This window comes from Nycticebus coucang, chromosome 5 (assembly GCF_027406575.1).
Source record: "Nycticebus coucang isolate mNycCou1 chromosome 5, mNycCou1.pri, whole genome shotgun sequence".
Lineage (NCBI taxonomy): Eukaryota > Metazoa > Chordata > Mammalia > Primates > Lorisidae > Nycticebus > Nycticebus coucang.
The window spans coordinates 103,985,131-104,006,836 of NC_069784.1; the positions used below are offsets into that span (position 1 = coordinate 103,985,131).

At 40.5% G+C, this 21,706-nt stretch overlaps 1 protein-coding gene across 1 annotated transcript in view; it reads left to right on the forward strand.

Annotated features, from left to right (window-relative positions):
* The first annotated feature begins 590 nt into the window (after positions 1-590).
* Positions 591-21,706, forward strand: part of RSPO3 (R-spondin 3) — an 88,500-nt gene continuing 67,384 nt past the window's right edge. Inside the window, exon 1 of the mRNA XM_053592663.1 lies at positions 591-1,158. Within this exon, the coding sequence (XP_053448638.1) occupies positions 1,062-1,158 (97 nt within the window). The 5' untranslated portion in view covers positions 591-1,061. The remainder of the gene's footprint in view (positions 1,159-21,706) is intronic.

Here is a 21,706-nt window from a genome sequence, read left to right on the forward strand (position 1 = left end):
GAAACCCTCCAGCGATCTGCCAAGGGGGCGAGGGGCGAGCTCCCCCAGGCCCAGGCATTGCTCTCTGGCTCTGGGGGAGCGGGAGACTGCAGGGGCGTGAGGGTGCTCGGCCACCGAGAGCAGGGTGCGCCCAATCTGAGGCCGCGGAAAGAAGCCGCACTGGGCGAGGGGCACTCCCGTCCGCAGTACCTCCGGCATCTACCCTCCCAGCCCCAGCGCGCCCAACTCTCCCCGCCGGAGCTGCCCTTCTGGGGACTCTTCTCCGCACGCAGTGCTCCGGCTCTGCCCCCGCTCCTGTTCTTCCGCCGTCTCAGCGGCGTCCAGAGATGCTCCGCCACAGACCCAGGACCCCTTAGGCGCCTCTTCCAGTCCCTCTGCCAAATCGCAACGCCTGTACTTTTCCAGCTCCCTCTTTCCCTCTTGAAATTGAAAGTTATTGAGGTCGCTCTGGGTTGTTGCTGCGGCAGTTTCCTTCCCCGCCCCCCGCGGTCATCCCCCCTCCCCTCCCCCCTCCCCTCCTGCTCCCCTATGGGGTGCTCCCGGGAGCCCAGCCCAACACTGGAGCGGCTCCTGCTCACGAAAGCCAGAAGCAGCTCGGGGTCTCTCCGCCGCCCCTTGGCCATGGCCGCGGTGCCGACGGCGCCCGCTCCCGAGCACTCCTGGGGCCCCAGCCGCCGCCGCCGCAGCTTCTGAGCCCAAGGGGCTGCCGCCGCCGCCGCTAGCCCGCCTGGATCCCGCCCGCGGCCATCGCCGCCGCCCACCATGCTACCTGAGGCCGCCCCCGCGGCTCCTGGAACCCTCCTTCGCGGCGATGACAGCCACCCCAGAGAAGCCGCTGCAGTTCAGTGCTCGGACAATTTGAAAGTACAATAGTTGTTGCCCTGTCCACCCGCCCCGCTTCGCTTGCCATCACAGCACGCCTATCGGATCTGAGTGGAGAAGTCCCGCTGCTCGGGTCCTCTATCTATACGCCTAACACCTACATATATTTTTAAAACAGTAAATATAATTAACGATCAAAACTATAAAGGAGAAAAGGAGGGAAACATTACTGGGTTACTATGCACTTGCGACTGATTCCTTGGCTTTTTATTATTTTGAACTTTATGGAATACATCGGCAGCCAAAACGCCTCCCGGGGAAGGCGCCAGCGAAGAAGTAAGTGCAGGGGTTTTTACGCATTTGCTCCCTCCCGCCGCTCTCACCTGTCGGGTCGCTTAGCCTGTCCTAAGTTGGCTCCCAGAGACAGCGGTCTTCCCGCCCGGCACCCCACGCCTTCCAAAGGAGATAACAGGTTGGGCTCTGGGGATACTGACAGCGCCCCTCTCTTCCCCGGCATCCTACTCCGGCGAACCTGGCGCTAACGTGGCTCCCGCCCCCCACGTAGCTCAGGTTCGTTGGAAAGTTCTGTCCTTGGTTAGACTCGCTCTAGGGATTTGTGCTTTCCTTTTGAAGATGGACAGGGGTCGGAAGCTTGGACGCTAGGCCCGCAGGGTATCTGACCGCTGAGTAAACGCCGGGGGAGGAGCAGCCGCGGGGGCCAAGGCAGCCGCTCCCCTCTGGTAGCGGTCTCGCGCCGGGCCACCTCGGCAGGGGCCTTAAAGCGGCGTTGGGGGTTCGAAGCGCCGACCAGCGGCCCAGGGAGCCAGCCAGCGAGCCAGCGCCGGCTGGGCCGAGTCCCTAGACGCGCGCTAGCGAAGCAAAGGGGAGCGTAGGGCGCGGGGGCTAGCGTGTCCCAGCGCTGGCGGAGCAAGCTAACGTCCCACGCCTGGGGGGCTGAAGACAGAGAAAACCCAGCCTCTGGGAGACGGAGGTGCCGGTTTCCAGTTACTGTCTTGCCTGTCACATGTGAGCCCTTTTACGATCTCAGGCCCTTTCAAGTGTGTCCCCTGAGACACACACACACACACACACGCGCGCGCGCGCGCGCGCGCGGAGGATGAGGTTCCCCCAGACACTCTCGCCTCCTCCCTGTCCTTTATCCTGTCACTTGGGAGGCTGGAGTTTTAAGAATTGTCCTAGCTGAGATTAAACCCTCCAACCAGACTCCGTCTGTCCAAAGGTGGCAACTTCCCGAGATAAGAGGACAAAAGCGAAGGCAGCTCGTAACTCTGCTCTGGGGTCGTCTGGTGCGCTTGCTGCTGCGATGTGTGTGCTCGGGTGGGGAGTCCCTTCTCAGACCCCAGAGCCGCCGGGAACGACCCTGGCTCCATCGTTGGGGGCGCTGGTGGGAGAGAGAGGAATAAAGCTCCCATGGAGCTCGAGAGGCGCAGAGGGCGATGTTGCTGCCTGGGCCCCTCGGATCTCCGCGCCGGCCAGCGCACTACCTTGGTTGCGCCTGGTCCCCCAAGCGTAGCCCTCTGCAGCGTCCAGCCAGGGAAGCCCCTCCGGGCAGGAGCAGGGGCAGCTCGGAGGACACAACACTGGCTTGTGTAATATGGAAATTTTGTAATTGCTTCTCGACCGCTATTTGTCCTGCCCTGCTCCTGAGCACTAGGGTCCCCTGAAAGGTGCCTTTGTACCGCTCGCCCGGGGCAGACAAGGTTTAATTCACCCGAAAATTGCTTCTAAGAAACGTGGCCGGGCCGGAGCGCCAGCGGCTCTGGTTCGGCCTCAACGCCTCTAGATCGCATAGCAGGGGGCAGGAGGGCCTAAACTAAATAGGTCATCCTATTTATTATTCTTGGCCTCTGAATGGTTTGTATTCTTCCTAACTCCCCTACCCACGCTGTAATTCAGGTCAGGAAGCCCTCTCGCTGAGGGCGCACTCTGGGGCTCAGCCGTGCCCTCGCGCCTGGCCGTCCCGTCGCCTCTCCTCGCTCCTCTCCGGTAGGGTCTGGCCTTGAGAACTGAGTCCCGGGGTCTGTAGGGAAAGGGGAGAGGCGTTGCCTGCAGCCTTCTATCCGATCCTCCAGTCCCTGCTGGAGGGCGCCCACAGACACTACCTCCTTCACTACACGAAGGAGCACCGCACCCCACCCCAACCCCAGCCGGGAGCCACGCTCTGGCAGGGGCGAGGCAGGGTACTGATTGTCAGTGTTATAGGCATCTCTGTTTGCAGCTTTGGGACCCTGTTTCTGAAGGAACACGCTGGAAAGAAATCTTGCTGCCCATTTGTTCTCACCTCCCCCGCGAGGACCAAGGGAAGCTGCCGCATTACGCTGCCCAGGTCTTTGGGGTGCAGGGGGACGCTTCACCTCTAGGCTGGGACTGGAAAGGAATCTAGGAGTTAAAGGGGGAAACTGCTTTAAGACCTGTCTTTATTGTGTCAAGGCCAATCAAAGGCGCCCTCTAGTTGTGTTGAGGGGCTATAAGAGGGAAAAGGTTGAATTGGGCTGAAATTTCGATTATTTTGTGGGAGTGGGTCTGAGAGAGAGCGCCTGCAAGCGATGCTCCTTCGCACGTGAATCTGCTTTTGCGACTTGGTTTGCTGTCGCAATCCTGGGAGAGGGGCGACCCCTTGCGTCCTCTGAGGAGACGGACGAGACTGCATTGGCAGGTGCAGTGCGACTTTTTGGGAAAAAAAAGTGGGTAGTGGAGAGCCTTATTAAATGCACAGAAACTCGCAGTCAGACTGCCTACACACAAACTCGCATATATAGTTTGTTTGGAAGTCTCTCAAAAGTGAATAAAACCCTTTTTGTCAAATAGGGACTAAAAAGAATAAGGTATTGGCAAAACTATTTTTTTTAAGGTCAATTTTCCTATTTTTTCTTCCAGAAGCAACTAAAGTGAATATTTAAGAATATTCCTCTGGCCTGTAGATAAATATCTTCACTTTCCTAAACATTTAAAACTGCAATTAAAGATATGAGAAGTTGGAAATTAAGGTGTAAGAACTGTTTTTCAGGGGTTTTTTTTTAATGCTATCTTTGTTTTAGTAGAAAAGTTTCTTACAAACTGAGGTAGATATTCATATGCAGTGTTAAATATTGTCAGTTCTAAATAACCATGGCTTATCCTTAGAAATAGCAAGTAAAGCAGGATCAGGATTGTCCTGTTTTCCCTAAAACAACTTTTATTCCATTTGTCCCTACTTGGTTACGAACCAGTGATCCTAGTTGTTACAAACTAATGTTTCTTCATATAAAAGAAACAAGATTTTAAAACAGGAGTCTTATAATTTTTAAACATTTATTTAAGTAATGGGTAGACAAATAAACAATAACTTTTTATCTACTTGAGTTGATATACAGCTCCTAGAGATGAAAAAAATTGAATTTATTCAAGAAAAAATTAAATACTGTTTTTATTTAAAACTACCCAACCAGCAATGTTTTTAGAGGTATGCCTTAGCTTTAAATACAACATGCTAAGTCAAGAACCTTGAACTCAGTTTCTGTATTATTTTCAGCTCAGCCTTTGCAGCTTGATAAAATCAACCTTTAAATTCCAGGTTGTGTGCTAATAAAATTAAACAGCATCTTTGCTGTCATAATGGCTGTCATACCTTATTAGTGCATCACAGTCTCACTTTGATTATTCATTTGAGCCCTGAAGAAGCTATGTGAAGTGTAGAGGCAGGTGTTCATCTTTTCATTATGCAAAGAAAGGACCTAGAAAACAGGGGTTAAGTAACCTACCAAAGCCATGCAAACAGTAGGTGGAACTTACCCCTTACCATGAATCTCTAAAATTATTTATACATTTATTTTATATGCTGATCCATTTCATAGAAAGGATATCAAGCTTATTAAGTAATAAATTTAATTGTTCCAAGATCATCATCCAATCTAATATGTTTATAGAATAAGCTGTTATCCTTGACTGGAAAATTGTGAATGATATTTATGTGTATTATGTATTGGTAACTAACATCAAAGAATTAAATATCTAATAATGATCATAAAGCTTCATAAATAGAATATTATTTGATCATCCAGAAGGTATTATAGGATCATATTGTGCTAGAAGTTTGTAGAAACATAAGATGCCATTTCATGTCCTTTTACTAGATGCTATCTATCAATTGGGTTTTAATTGCTCAGTTTCTAGAGAAATGGAACTTTTGAAAAGTCATTTATGCATAATAATTGAAAAGTGTTCACTGTACAATCTATAAAACTTTTTAAAGTCTTTCATAAAGAAATCCGAACAAAAGGAGTGAGAATACAAAGGAACAATTTTAATGGTAATAAAGGAAAAATAGACTTTCTGGAATATACTGGTCATTGCTCACGGCATTTTTTCAGACATCGAGCTATTGTTTGAAATTATGAGACACTCTTGGTGAGCATACTGCTAACCCTAGAAAGTAACAAGTTAACTAATAGAACAGAAAAATTCTTTAAGTCTACTATGCATTTTGCAATATTAATTTTGGATGAAAGTTGAGTTTAGATATTGGCTACAATGCATTTTTCTCACCTGTCTACATTTGCCATCAGTCTATCTTATTTTTGAGAGAGATCTTGTTTTACAGATAGAGACAGGAACAGAATTTTCTGGAGAAAGTACATTCTTTCACATGTACTGTGATATCTGTATAAATCAAAGACAGATTCAAATGCATAGGCAGTAGTGTCAACATCTAAATATACTCAAAAAAGTCTTTGTCAATTCTAATTTAATCATCATTATGCTGTCCCATGTTTAAAATTTTCTTGGTTTTATAATATTTTAATTCTCTGTTTATTACTCCACTAGAAGTATTTTACCAAGAACATTAGGAACATAATTTTAAAATAGTCCTTTTAGTCCCAAATTTCTCTAAGTAATTAAGAATGTGACAATAGCTGTGAAACTGATTGAATGTCATTATATCAATATGCCTTAAGTGTGAAATATGAACAGTATTTCAACTTGTAAATAGATAAGCTTTACTAAATTATTTCTCCATTAAATATTTTTCTGGCATTTAGTATTCTACAAATTAGATCCCCAATGAATGGAAATACAACTTGTAAAACTTGATTTTCAAGATATTATGGGGTAAACCTTACAACAGTACTACAAAATGAATGTAGTTGCCATATGATCCTTTTAGATGATTTGAATCTGGATAGAGAACTCTAGATTGCTACTAAATGTCTACAATATTTTCTAGTTAAATGGTTAATCTTTTTTTAGATGCAATAGTTCTTTTGAGTTTTATGTAATGTTGAAAGCATACTATATAGACTTGTCAGGAGCCTGTATAAAATTAAGACCAAAGATCCCAGCGCAATTATAAAAATGAACTATCAAAATGTAAAACCATTCTAAATATAGTGATTTACGAAGTCATCCTTTCCCCTTTCTATCTAACCAAATGTTTAATTCTGGACATTGCCCTAACCCTCTCTCCCTCACTATTCATTCACATATCCTATTCCTACCCTACTCCAAATCTTGAAATGCCATGAGAATGGATATTGTGTTTCATAAAATGTAAGAATCAACTTTGCTTACCATTAGGAAAACATCGTTTGGTTTTGAGAGCATGGTAAGAACCGTGCAAGACAGTGTGTTGAAATTGTATGTTTAACTTGGTTAGGACTATTTCTTCTCTAACAGTGCATTGTATCCTGGCATTCTTTTTATTTTATTTTATTTTAGAGACAGAGTCTCACTTTATCACCCTTGGTAGAATGCTGTGGCATCACAGCTCACAGCAACCTCCTGCTCTTGGGCTTAGGTGATTCTCTTGCCTCAGCCTCCTGAGTAGCTGGGACTACAGGTGCCCGCCACACGCCTGGCTGTTTTTTTGTTGCAGTTTGGCAGGGGCCAGGTTTGAACCGGCCACCCTTGGTATATGGGGCCGGCATCCTACTCACTGAGCCACAGGTGCCACCCTGACCTTCTTTTTAGAATGATAATTTGAGAAAATGATCCATCATAAATTATAAAGATTTTATTTGCCTTGCATTTGGTTTAGAAAGAAGAGACAAATTTCTTTCTTGATTTCCGAGTTTTTTCAGGATTTAATATGATGGAATTATCTTAAAACTTAACATTTGTTTGTTAACCTAATAAATTTGAAATGCTTTGTAATTACATGTATACCTGAACAAAATATCTGAAATATAAAATATACATCTGTAAAATGTGCCACCCATTTTTTTTATGTTTCTTTAATTCTGACCATCAACTACTTCCATTCAGGAATATTACTAGCATTCTGATTAAAGTACTCATCAAATAATACTGAAAAGCATAGAACGTTCCATTCTCATGAATGGTGGGGGTGCTGAGAATGCTAAATATCTAAGTGTGCTAACCAATCCCCTTTTTCGCTTCAAAGGTTTCAATAACATGAAACTTCAAAGCAAAATACCTTATTTCTTTTCACAGGCGCTCAGTTTGATTAATAATTTTCAAAGTTCATTTTTTAAAATATGGTTGCAGGTGCCTCTTAGAGCATTTCTGCCGTATTTATAATCTCGGCAAAGACCTAGTTGCCATCTGCTGTAGTTAAATTCTTCTGGAAGTATTTTAGGGAGAATTCAGCGGTACTAAAGAATATTATTGCCCAATGAAATATATCAAATACCTTTTAACTGTCTTTATATTTTATGTAAAAATAGAATCTAGTTTTGAAAACATCATCTTGGTGTTCTACATGACCTTTAAGAATTTCATGAATAGCAAGTATCATAAGTTTGTAATAGAAACTGAGACCTGAGAAGGAAGACTCCCCAGTGTGTGTTGGGTACAGGTTGACCAAAAAGTTGAAGACCTGGGTTCAAGAGTCAGTGCTGCTACTAACGTCTGGATAACCCAGGCATTAATGCAGGCAAGTGCTTTTACCTCATTAGGCTGATAGTTCCTCATCTGCAAAATGAGGAGATGGATCAAGAATTTATATCCAAGCGTCCCCTACAGTCTCTTTACCTTGCAATCTTTTGGTATGAGAATGTTTAAGTCATGTCTAGAGAATTAAACAGTAACTTACTTGTCTTATTCAATTAAGTTTAGCAGATAAAGATTAAGAATACAAACAAATATAAGCATTCATTTGTTAGAAGTAAATTCATCACCTACTGATTAAAGAGTGAGTACCAATGTGAAGAAGGAATTAATTATGATATGCACCAACCTTCACAATGTTTAGTGTCTGAAAACCATAGTCACAGCATCAGTCAACATAGAGTAGGTTCATCTTGTCTTTGGGCTTGGGTCACAGGGACCAGGTTTAACATACCAACTAGAGGGATACAACAGAGCTTCCCTACCATGGCAGGCTTTCAGAGGCAGCCTGTGCTTATGAAAAAAAAAAAAAAAAAAAAAGAGGTGATTCTATTAGTCTAGCTATAAGGTAAGGAGGCCCTACCCTATGACAGTGAATGATTCAGCAAGAAAGTATAAATGGCAGATGATTTCTTTTGATCAAATCATCAGTTCTTGAAAATTAATTGGATATGAAGGGGAAAGAAGAGGAGGGCCATATTTGGCACTAAATTTTGGAGAATGAGGACTCAGGTCTGAGTGAATGGATAATGATGGCAACAAACAAAAAGAAAAATAAGAGAAGCAGGTTTTGTAGGAAATCTATTTGTCTTTTGAACTGATTTTACTTTAATAAGTCAGAAGACTGTTTAGGAATGCAGAACTAGTTTCAGGGAGTATCAAGGGCTGAAAACAAGTACTTTACAGTCACTCACATACAAGGGATGTTTACTATTATCAAAAGTGTTTGCAGTGCTAACATTGAAGCTCACTCTTCTTGGTGGTATCAAAATAAAACTAATTACATTAAGATTCTTTTTCTGTTTTAAATAGGGTTTAATATATCATTCTCAACTGTGATTTCTTATTTTTATAGCACTCTCTGTATTACATAAGGGAATGGTTTCTGGTATGAGCTATAGCTTTTAGTTGCCAAATCTTGCAGCTGAATATTATACTTAGAGGTCTCATTGCCTGTGGAACTGTTACCTTGCCACAGATCATAAGAAGACTTGAAACATTTTATGGTAATGAAAGACAAATTTCCATAAGATGTAATAATGAGTATTTGAAATACTCGATTTGGATCGAGTATCTATTCATAACAGTAGCATGCTACTTTTCAAGTAGGTTCCTCCATAAAGAGTGTTCTCTTAAACTAAGAGAATCTTAGGATGGGATAAAACTTGAAGGACTCCAATCCAAGTACATAGTGTGAGGATTCCATTGACAACATCCCCAATGAGTAATTTATCCAGCCTCAGTTACAGGCAGGCTGCAAGCTAGCTTGCTTTTTTTTTCCTCTTACCCATTCTGGGGCTTCTATATTGGAAGCCGTTTATTCTCCTCCTAGTCCTTTTCTGAGAAGTTGGCATTGGCATGGGATTAGATTTAGTTACCTTAAAACACCTTTCTAAACTGAGTACACACTAATGCAATGTACTATATTCACTCCCCCAAAAAAGTCCTCCAAAAACTAGCTGGTAAGCATATTTATAATTATACCCCAATACAAAGCACATTCCTGAGAGTAAGTGGTAAAGCAGCCCCCATTTTATAACCACATTATACAAACCACTACCACACAATATAAAATAACAGAATTTGTGAGCTGCTTATTTTAGAACACTGTTTTCTTAACATATGCTCAATAAGTCGGTAAGAAAAAGAACAGTAGTTTCTTATTGTTATGTTCTGTTATACAAAGGGATCTCAAGAGTATAGGCAGGGTCAACTTGACAAAGGCTGACATACAAGGAGAGGAAATACCTGTCACATTTTGCTAAAAAGAAAGAGGAAAAATAACATGCCAAAATATGTGCAGATGTCTTCTCTTCTATTTATACATGTGTATCTTCAGATGAATATATATTTCATGGGCAGCACCTGTGTCACTGGGTAGGGCACCAGCCCCATATACCGAGGGTGGCAGGTTCAAACCTGGCCCTGGTCGAAACTGCAACAACAACAACGACAACAAAATGAATATATATTTCTTAAACTGAGTGCTCTAATAATAATTAAATTGCTCCCATGTTTCAATTACCTGTGGGGGTGCCAGACCCTCTATTTGATGTTTTTGCAAAACTTGTCTCATTCCAATGTTATCCACACTCACCCTGTAAGGATTGAGTCAGTAGTCCCACTTTAGTCTATCATTCCGGAAAGGTGATGGACCTGAAATTGCAGTCAAGGCTTCACTCCAAAGCCCAGCTCCTGGCTTGAGTTCTCCACTCCACCCTAACCACTGGGTTGGTCCTCGAGGCAGTCGTGGAAGCCTTTTATCAAATTCCCCCTTACTTTTTTCTTTTCCTTCCCTCTTTCTCTCTCCCTCCTTGTTTAACAAACCACAAGTTCTTTTCAAACACTTACCATGGATATTGTTTCTGGTATTCAAGTTCTCCCCCCCACACACACACACACATTTCTCTCTTTTCTCCACCCATCCTTCTCTTTCCTTAAACTTGCCCCATTGATGGTTTTTAAGCATAAAAAGTTGCTGTTTTTTTTAATTAGAAGCAATAAGATTTCACTGTTTATATGAAATATATGAAGATTATTCTATCTACCGTATGCATATCCAAGGGAAAATTAACATAGGCTTGAGGATGTGGGAAAAGTTGGTAATTTTGCAGTTAAAAATCAAAATCCTTCTATGTGATTTATAACCACAGTAGATATTTCACTGGCTAGTTTTTGTTATCCAGAAAAATTGACTTTATGGTGTTTCATAAAATTTGACATTTATATTATTTTTACCACGACCATCTACAGTAACTTCTACTCTGAATTCTTGCTTTATGGGACTTGGTACAGAGATTCTCAGCCCCTGAGTTCACATTAGAATCACCTGGGGATCTTTTAAAAAATAGTATGTACTAATGCCCAGAACCCACCCTGGAGAAAATGAAACAATCTCCGGGCTGGGGCTGACATATTAGTATTTCTAAAAGTGGTCCTGGTGATACATGGTTGTTCTTATACTTGAATTTGACAATAAGATAAATAATTGAAGAATCCTAATTTTGGAAACTTAGCAGCAAATTTGTGACCTGCGTTTCTCAAGCAAAGCTGAGAAATATTGTCAGAGCCTTAAATCAAGAATAACTTTTGACAGCCAAAACAAACTTGTGCAGAGTGTGATAAGACAGGAGATACATGTCATTTGAACAAATAGTAGTTTAACATATAGAGTAATCTGATAGCTGTGTGTTGTTTATCAGTAAAGTTATTGTTAAACTTGCAGCGCTCCCTGGTGCAGACAAGACTATCTGATAGAGAATTATGTCAAAGAGTCCAAGAAAAAGAGCAAGGTGCACACAGGAGGGTGTGATAGTGACTTTATAACTGAGGCTGGCTTCCTAGAAGAGGAACACTTGTGCGGGAGAAGTGCGAACTGTGGCTGAGTGGGTTTGCTGCTGAACTAGACTGTGGGTGTGTGTGGGGGGGGTAAATAGGAAAACTGTCGAAGATGGGGTCTCACACATATTCATTTTTTCTCCAAAGCTACTTAATAATAAACAACTGTTTTTTTATGTCTAACCAGATGATTGGTAACGTGCCACAGAATCCTCCTTGTTTTTAGGAAAAACTTAATGGTTAGGAAACTTCCTAACAAGAAATAAATGTCCCGCTCTTTTATAGTTTCTAAAATTCCCAACTCACTTTCAATTGACTACTGATGATCAGTAAAACCACTATAAATAGCATAGTTTCAACTCTATCTTACTCAGTTAAGTTTTATGGTAGGTGGTTTAGTCATGAACTTACTGTTTGTACTTCACTCCTAATGTGCTCTTCTTTGAGGAGTTATCTTCATTAAATCTTGTTTATTAGTCTTTTCTAGTCCATGAAGGATTTTCAAATCTTGCCATAAACTGGGGAAAGCTCCATGTAAAAGGGAGGTGGAAGTCTGGGCTTCCTGTCACACTTAATTCTGCTTGTTAAGGGGGCTCTTTGGGAAAATTTGGGTTCCAACGAGTCACTAGGCCAAATCCCAATAACCACAATTGCCAAAAGTAATTAGACTGAGGAAAGCCAGGCTCCTTGGAAGGGAGGTCGTTGCAGCACGTTTTAGCCGTTGCTTCTCGGTCAGACCTTGTTACCCCTCCCTAAGGATTGGGAGCAATCATGAGTTCCAGAGAGCAGGAAATCCATCACAATACAATGCTTTCCACCCATTTTTTCAATAGATAATTCACCCTAAGCATGCAAGAGATAACCTATTTTCTTAATAGCTTATTCGCCCTAAGCATGCAAGAGATAGAAATGTGCCATCAGGACGTGCCTGTCAGCATCCCCTTGTAAACCACCTTGTCTGCCGCGTGAGCACACGTGCCCACATAGAAAACTCCCGCTGTCACCCCTGCAAGCTCTCCTCCTCCCTTCCTGAGTAGATAAAAAGAACCCAAGGAATTTTGTCTAAGTCTTCATAAAAGAGGTGTATGACTGGGATGGAAAAGGAAAGGAAGGAGTTCTTGTAAACATCCTGAGGTCAACTTAGATATAATATTATTGAAGTAACATTTGGCAACAAAGAAATGGTAGTACATTACATCAGGACAGGAGTTGTAAAATCTCTAGAGCTAGAAAAAGGTCAAGCGCAAACTCATGATTCCTTATGTTTAAAACAATACCTTTTACAAACATGGTGTTGAAAGTTGTGAAGTAGAAATTATCAACAAATCAGTGGTGCCGTAACTTTAAACATTTAATATATGAAAAGTTAAGACTGTTAAACCTTCCCATAGGAAAATATTCAAGTGGTACAAATGTGCCTGTGTTTAATAACTGAAGTCAAAGTTTGATTTTGAAACGATTGGCTAGCATACTCAGAAAAGATATTCTACCGCTCCATGGGATGCATCTTTAATTGAACAAAGACCAGAGCTACCACTGGTCATAGTCCTTACAGTGGTAAGTTTCAAATTCCTTTTTGTTTCGGGATGACTTTGGTATATTTTAGTATTCCTTTGAGCCTAAGCTACTAGTTCTCTTGTTAAATACATGGATGGGAGATTGCTTATTTTAAATTACGGGAATGAAATCAGATTCCTTTTCCAGCCAGCTTTTTCTGACAACTGGTAACTTCCAGGTATCATTTAGCAAATAAACCCTGTCCTTATACACTTTGCACACCTCGAAATTGTAATGACTTGCATGTCACTATGACCAATATAGTGGAACAATACATATGGTTTTCTTTATTCTTGAATTTGACAATAAGATAACCAAAGAAAAGAAGAATCCTAATTTTGGGAAATTTAGCAGTGAAACTTGGACCTGTACCACTTGGCATGTAGTTTTGGCCCTGAAACACAATACATACAGACTAACACTGGTTGGCCATAAACTGAGGATGTGTTTTTTGATCTAGAGTCCAAAACAACCCTCGTTTACTTGTTTGGTAACAAGAAATAGGGTCCGAACATGGTATCCCTAGCCTCCATGGATTGAATTTACATACATATTTCATGCTGTCCTCAAGATGGTAACTCTTAGTCCCCTCCACAAATACTGAATATAATTTTAAAGGACCAGTCTCTCATATAGCACATTTTTAAAACATCCAGCCAACTTTTTAATTCTTCCCAAAGGATTTTTTTTTCCTCCCCTGACAGTGTCTCATTTACTTGTCTTGGGGTTGAATGCCCTGGCATCGTAGCTCACAGCAACCTCAAACTATCCTCTTGCCTCAGTCTCCCAATTAGCTGGGATGACAGAAACCCACCGCAATGCCCAGCTAGTTTTGCTATTTGGAGAGACAGGGTCTTGTTTTGCTCAGGCTGGTCTCAAACTCCCAAGCTCAAGCAATCCACCAGCCTCGACCTCCCAGAGTGCTAGGATACAGGTGCGAGCCACTGCAGCCTCTTCCCACAGTTTTTAACAGATCAGTGGGATCATCTTGGAGGTCAGCTAGTCTTGCGAGATTACGTAGATGCATACTTGGCCTTAGCATAATAAAGAGCATTTGTTATTACACCCAGCACCACGCCTCTAGGACCAGCTCCTGATTCATGTTCATTTTCAGACCTGTGGACATTATGTGACCACATTCCAAAGTTTAAGTTCTAACAGAATGAATAAGAGCCCCACTGAGAGTATCTGCAGACCATTTCAGGCTACCACTACCATGTTCAGCATCTCACTGACATACCAGAAATTTATTTTAAAGAATTTTTTTCTTGACTGAATATGTTGTTTATGCTACAAAAGGAGAGTTTACAACCTCAAAAACTTTATGTACTAGTTTTTAGCTAAACTACTTAATTCACAGGGTGTCGAGCAGAAGTGCTATAGTTCATCAGATAAGAACATGTTTCAAATGAAAATTGCCAAGATTTTTCAATATAGGACCTTTTCTTCACCTTTTCTACCTGAAACTCACTTCCTCATCCATCCCCCAAATTCTAAACCAGTTGCTAAAATGAATTGAACACTCTTAATTTTAGAATTTTCCAAAGAAAAAAATTAAATATGCAGACAGCTGAATTAATTTATAAAATACTACCACGTTTATCTTGGCATTTATCTAGGCAGATTTCGGTTATCACATTCACTAAATCTTGTGTGCTGGCTCTACTTAGCCCCTCAGGAAGGAACACGTTTTTTTCTATGCCTTAACCACCTGGAGGACCATTGCACAGAATAAATTTGGTGTTTCTTCACACTTCTTGTACAAATTTCTTTCCTCATAGACAATTTATTTACTGGGTCTCTGAAGCCTAAATAATCCCTTTATTTTAAACCTGAAGCAAATGGAGAGTCGTTTTTACAAGAGCAATAAACTAAAGTGGCTGTTCAAATACTTGCTTCTCTGCACGCTGAAGTACCTTTTTGTTAATACAAACCCTTCATATTCTAGCAGGTAGCTCCCTGAAACTCTAGGGCTGCTTCTATTTATATAACCAGGAATCTCCCCTCCTCCACACAGCAGCCCCCTTGCTCCTGGGTGTATGCCAGCAATTTTGTAGGATTCATTCTGACAACTGCTCCGGTGTAAATATTTAGAGAAATCCTTTCCATTAAAGATTAAACAAAGTGTAAGTAACTGTTCCTAAATGATAGATCTTATTAATGCTTGCAACGGCAGGTCAGATGCTATCTGATGCGTAGATTTTAATATGGTTCTCTAGAGAAAAGACTAAAGAAGAAAGAACCAAGAGAAATTAGAGTGAGTTGTGTGTAATTTGAGCTGTAAAATATTTTAAACCATCAATAAAGAGGTGATTTTTTTTAATGTGCACAGATGTAGGAAAATGAGTCCATTATAATTGGCTGTAGTAAAAATTAGCTGCTGGCGCTTTAATAGTTTAAAAAAGGTGGGGGCAATTATACATCTTCTAATCATCCTGCCGGCTCAAATGCAGTACAGTGCTTGGCTATTTCTCCACATTCTCACCAAAATGAAGTAACATATCTGAGATCTGATCTGATGTAAGCTCTGGTTTCTATGTTATTATTCAACTATTAAAAGGGATAATGACTGAGCTCTTAGGCTTATACTGAATATCATTTATTAAAACAGGGTGGTACCCCAGGCCTCCAGGGGTGAAAGCATACCAGTGTTCCCTTTCCGCACTTTCCTAGTTACACAGAATTTTTCAAATGTTTATTATATACTAGGGGATTACACAGCTAAGCCATTTAAGGCACCAGAGACTTCACTGACTCAATATAAATTAATTCTACAATATTAATGATCCCTGCCATACATGACTAGAAAAGGTATACATAATTTAAACAAGTTATTATTTCCTCTTTCTCTTGATGATGTAAGGCCTACATTAAACTATAAAAAGCCATGAATTTTAATTCTATTTCTTTGTTGTTAAGTTCCAATCTAAGACTGCTTATTGAAAGGCATGTTAGAAAAAAATTCTACATAAATAATATTAAAGCTTTTAAAGGGAATTTTTCTTTTCCTTGTTTTGCTTCAAACATATACTGGCAGTCATTCACTACTGAGTTGCCAATCGAATCCCACTTGAATACTGTATTTATTATGATTTAGCAAAGAAAATAATAAGAAGGGATTTATGGGATATGAAATGGAAACTTCATAAACTTCATTGGAGAAGAATCATGTCTTTCTAATGACTTTACAAACCAGGTTTTCTTGGGTTTGAACCATAGTAAGAAAAATCCCACAGTAGGAGGCAGGGAGATTGATTTTCATTTACACACTGCTAGATAATTTACAGATCATTTAGTCTACGGTTCAGTTGTATCCACTACAAAATAGGACTCAGAATCTTTCATTTATCTGAAAACAGAAAACTGATATTGAAGCCCCTCCAATAGTAAGATCAGTGAGCTTTCCCCATCCATTCTTGGAGTATGCTGTAGCCTTAGTTGTCTAGCACAACTTCTAGAATGTGGAGTTTTGAAAAAACTTCGAAAGGATAGGTTTCTCTTTCTACTTTCATGGAATTTTCAGGCCATATTTTTCAAAAGCTACCTAACAAGAAGGAAATCTTATTAGGGGGAAATATGAAAGAAGAACTTAAATCGAACTTAGCCCGAGCTAAAATATCATACATTTGTTTATTCACTTAACAGCTATTTAATAAAAAATAATGCTGTCCTGAGATTATAAAAGTGAGCAAAAAATACCTGAAACCTGCCCTTATAGCAGTCACAGGAATTAGGGAAAGAAAATATGAAGCCAGAATTTAAAAACAAGATTAAATTGGAACACCTAGCTATCATTTCTAAGGTGCGTAATTTTTTTTAATTTGTTTAAATAGAGTTGGGAATTAATTAGGTAGTTTACAATGAGTCTAATACATTCTCAGATTGTTCTCCAGAAAACAGGGATACATAAGTCAGCACGTAAGGATGAAGCAGGAAGGTGGAAGGAAGATCAGCTAAAAACACTGGAATTTATTAGGTCTCCCAGCATTTTCTTGTCTTAAAATTTATGACCAATGAATGGGAGTCATCACGTAGCATGACGTTTGAGACAATCTTCGGAAATTTGCTATGTGCACTATAAACGCAGTTGGCATTGTTAGGTAAAGCTTGTAATGGAGTGGCATAGTTTGGCTAAGGGAATTTCCATTTTCGGCACATGACTAATTTCTATAGCTGAACTTTCACACTTGTTCATTAACTGGAATTACTTTTATTAAACAAACACTAAAATATTGCGTATTTAAAAATAGTGCATTTTTGTCCATCTCTCCGGGGCATTTTTCAAACCTTTTATGGTAACCTCTTGACCACAACATGGAACATACAATCTAATCTACTTAAAACACCAGTTTGGCAAACCCATGTCAACAAGTTATTTGGATTTCTTATGTAAGTCTGTTGAGAACTATTGATGACCTTTCCTTTAAAGATGACAGTTGCCAAAATTCAGAGTCTTAAAAAAATAACTTGATTCAGTTCTTTTCTTTAGGTTGTCACTAACTTGTGGAGGATTTTGAATAAAAAAAGGAAACTATCAGCTCTTTTCACATGCGTTTTCCCATTTAACCCTCCCAACAATTTTGTAATAGACTGTTGTCCATTCTATAAATGAGGGAAACTGAGACTCAAAACAATTAAGGAACAGATCAACATAACGTAGAAATGGTCGACCTAAAATGTGCACCCAGATTTTCTAACCCCCTGATCAGCTTTCTCCATTGCTTTCTGCTTTTCCTTAAGCCTGTTATAGGATGTTTAAGGAAGGGAGAATTCTCTTTCTGCAACTGAAATGCAATTATGAATACCTCATGAGCATGCCCAGCATGGTGGCTCACACCTGCAATCCCATCACTTTGAGAGGCCAAGCTGGGAGGATGCCTTGAGGTCCAGAGTTCAAGGCTTCAGTGAGCTGTGTTGCACCACCAAACTCTCCATCCTGGGCAACAGAGTGAGAACCAGTCTCTAAAATAAAATTAAACAAATAATACTTCATTAGAGAAAAAGTAAGATGAGAGAGATTGAATGGGTTTAGTTGACAGAGTGGTTACTTGGGAAGGGCAATGTAAAGGTTTTAAACTGGTTTTGAAGCAGAAGCCCAGTAAAAGATCACAACTGTTGATCGTAAAAAGATCCTCTCATTGCTGAATGGTAGCATTAGTGGTAGTAAGAAATGGAAAGATTTGACCTCTGTTAATGGAGGAGGAGGTAGCATTTGTAGGAAAGATTAGAGATGGGGATGAGGAAGGCTTCTAGATTCCTGGCCTTAGCAACTAACTATATAGCCCCATTTACTGAGATAGAAAATAGTAGAGAAAGAGCTTGTGTCTGTTCAGTGTTCAACACATTTTAACAGCTAGGAAGATCTAGAGAATGACGTATGCAGCATAGCCTCCTTGTGTTATTGAAGAAGATAAACAGACACTAGTGAAGTAAGTGACTTGATTGTTACAGCCAAGAGGAGAAATGACTCCTGTGGCCACTCTGTAACACCAAAATGCTACACAGCAGACTCACATTTCACAGAAGTGCTCTATGCATATTCTGGCAATCTGGTTTCATATTTGTTTAATAATGGTTTTCTCAGAGAGAATTATCTGTTTATTAGCTGAGTCTTTATTTCACAATCTCTTTTATTTCCTTACTCCAAGAGATGTCATCCCTTAAAAAGTTACAATAACCCGTTACCATAAGCTAAGAAGACTTGTGATGGAAACACAGTTTTTAAAAACAAACCTATTACATATACTGTACTCTCATCAAATATCCATTTCCTCATTGAGAATATTCTTACTTTATTCCTGGGAAGGAGGGTGTTTCAAATCTGGCCCCAAGCTGGCAAAGGATCATTTTGTTCATTTCAAGCAATTCCTTATATCAGTATAAGCACGCATAAGACATTGTCTCATCATTATCGTCTTTGATTTGTTTCAATACCCTTTGGAAATGGACAGAGCAGGACTCACCACACACACTTTACAGATAAACCTCAAAGATGTTAAGTGATTTGCATAGTATTACGAGGCTAGTAAGTGACAAAACGTAGTTTCAGTGTTCTTGTAGGATGACAATTTGTTTTGTTTTTCTACACGTTCATGACCTTTCCTGCACTGACACAATCCCCATATATCTACTGTGAGGTTTTCGCTATTAGTATGAATTTCTGTGGGGTTGGCAATAAAAACATGTAGATTAGAGACAAATCTTTGTTATAGGTAAGACTCCTGTTGGCTAGCAAAGTAAGTTGGCAGATCTTAAGGTCCTGTCCCATTTGAATACCCACCTAGAAGCTCATCTTGGGAGGAGGAGTTGCTCACAGCCAGAACACCAAGCATCCTTTGACAAACTATCTCAAGGTAAAAGAAAAACCTTACTGAGTGCTCTGTATGGTAGTAGAACTTCCTGAGGAACAAGTTGAGGTTTGAGATGAGGGGGTGTTTATTAAGAAATATTGCTACAAAGCAATCGTATGGGCTTCCTTCAAATATCATAATATTTGTTTCACTGGAGAAGTGGTTTGAACTAGATACCCCAAAGTTCCAAAATTTTATGATTTTTATCAGCTGGGAGCTAATTAACTATGTGTATCTCAGTATTCTCATCTGAAATTTAAAGAAGGAAGAGTTTGAAGATGCTTTTGCATTCCACAGTTATATTCACCGTCTTCTCAAATATTCTTTATGGAGTCCTACATAAAGAAGTTTGTTCATACCATTTCCCTCTTTCTCCTTTTCTGTTTTTCTAAGTTATTTTTTTCCTTCAACCTCCATAACTATTTAATTTCAGATTAATTTGAGGGTACAAAAGAACTAGGTTACAGTGTTTGCATTTGTTAGGTAAAGTCCCTGTTGTGTTGTGTTCCCAGGAGGTGGCCCACATCGTGCCCATTTAGGAGCACACCCATCTCCCGCCCTTCTCTCTTCTCCATCCTCCTTTCTTCCCCCCAACTTGAATTGAATTAAGTTTTTCTCTTGTGTGGGTGTGTACTTAACTTGGATGGAGTTGAAACACATTCTTCTTAGCAAAGTATCGCAAGAATGGAGAAGCCAGTATCCAATGTACTCTATACTAATATGAAGCCAGTACACAACCTAACACACACCTCCATAACTATTTTCTCTATAGTCTCCAACTGCCTCAGCTATCAGTAGTTGCTCCATCTTTTAACTTGTTGCATTAAATCTCTCGTTTATATATTCATGGCCTTTAGCATATAAAAAGATGAGTTTATGAATTGTATTGTAGGCTTCTTAAGTCAGAGACGATATTTTATCTCTCAATACAATCATTCCTTAGAGGACTGCTTCTGGTAATCACTGAAGAGATGCTTCTTTGTGAAGTTGTAATGATGTGATAGTGAAAGTATAATATCTATAATCACGTGTGTTAAACTCACCTGGGTTGCTTCCTATAACTGCAGCTACCTAAGTCCACCATCTTTATTTCCAAATAAAAATTCTTCTAGTGAAACTTGTGCACCTGCATTTTAAACAAGAAATGCAGGGCTATGTCTACATACGATAGAGTTTGGGTCCCACAGGTGTAGACCTTTGGCTTCTCCATGCCTCCTGATATCGTTTCCAGGGCATGTCTTACTTCTTCCAGTCCATTTAAGCAGGTGCTTGTCTTCAGTTTCTAGAGCCCTGTAGACCTTCTTGCCCAGAATGCCACGTGAGACTACCAGTGATACCCATTAAAGTCTGTGTCTGTAGTCCTTAACCAGTAGCCACTCCCTGTGACTCTTAGTGCGTCCTCTCATCTCCTGTATTAGAAGGAAGCATCAGCATCTGCTCCCTTTCCAGCCTCCTTGCTTAGAGGTTTTTGAGAGCTATTTCTGGATAAAACTGCCAGCTGCCTCCAATACAGATAGAAACAACACAGAATGGAGTCAGCGCCTCTTGAGTAAAACCAACTGTCTTATACCTACTGATTTTTTTAATGGGTGCCTGTAAAAGTGCTAGGTCCTTTAAATAGCATCTTTCTTGAGCTTCTCAGTATAATATATCAAGCATATATTCCCTAATTGCAGACAGAGAAGCCCAGGCTGAAAGATATTAAGCAACCTTTGACTAAAGAAATCATCAACCTGTGTGTGAACTCCTTCACACAAAGAATTGGTTTCATTCATCTTTGTATGCTCACTAACTAGCACTGTCTCTGAATGTCAAATAATTTAATTTTTTAAATGAATAGCTAGAAAAAAAGAGATAAATATTGGTAATTCTTCTAGAAAATGTCAGGATTGAGATTCCAAACCAAACTCTGTACGAGTCCAGAGCCAGCACTCCATCCCTCATCGCTGTGCTCCTGCGGGAAGTGTGCAGGGCCCGATTCCGAATGTGCTGGAATGAAGGGAGCCAGGCACTGAGTACCAAACAGCATCATGCTCACAAATGAGCACATGTGCTCCTCTTCTGTCAACAACTTCATGAATTTAGGAAAAAAAATTATTAATTTTATTTGCTCAGGACTTTAGATACAACACAGAAAACTGGATTTTTTTCCAATGGTATACCCACTATTTGCACCCCTTCTAATGCCTGTTAAAATACCACAGGTCCCTCGCCTGCTGTTTGCTTATGCTAAGCCTTCAACCACCAGATATGCGACTTAAGCATGCTATGTGGCAAGAAGACCCAAGTTTATTCATAATATAACAAAGTAGAGTTTGTTTTTAGCACAGACTTAAGTTTGTTTCATGTGAACAAATATGTGAAGTTAGTAGTTATGGACTCAGACCCAGGCAGATTCATTTCCATTAAACTATCACATTTTCTGTTTATGTTGATTTCTAATTATTTCTCCCCTTTAAAAAAGAAAGAAAGAATAAAGAAAAAGAAAGAAAGCCTCTCTCAGCCAGACCAGAGCACATAATGATTCCCACTGTTGGATGAACACTGTTGGATCTGTCTCATGAAAAACGCTG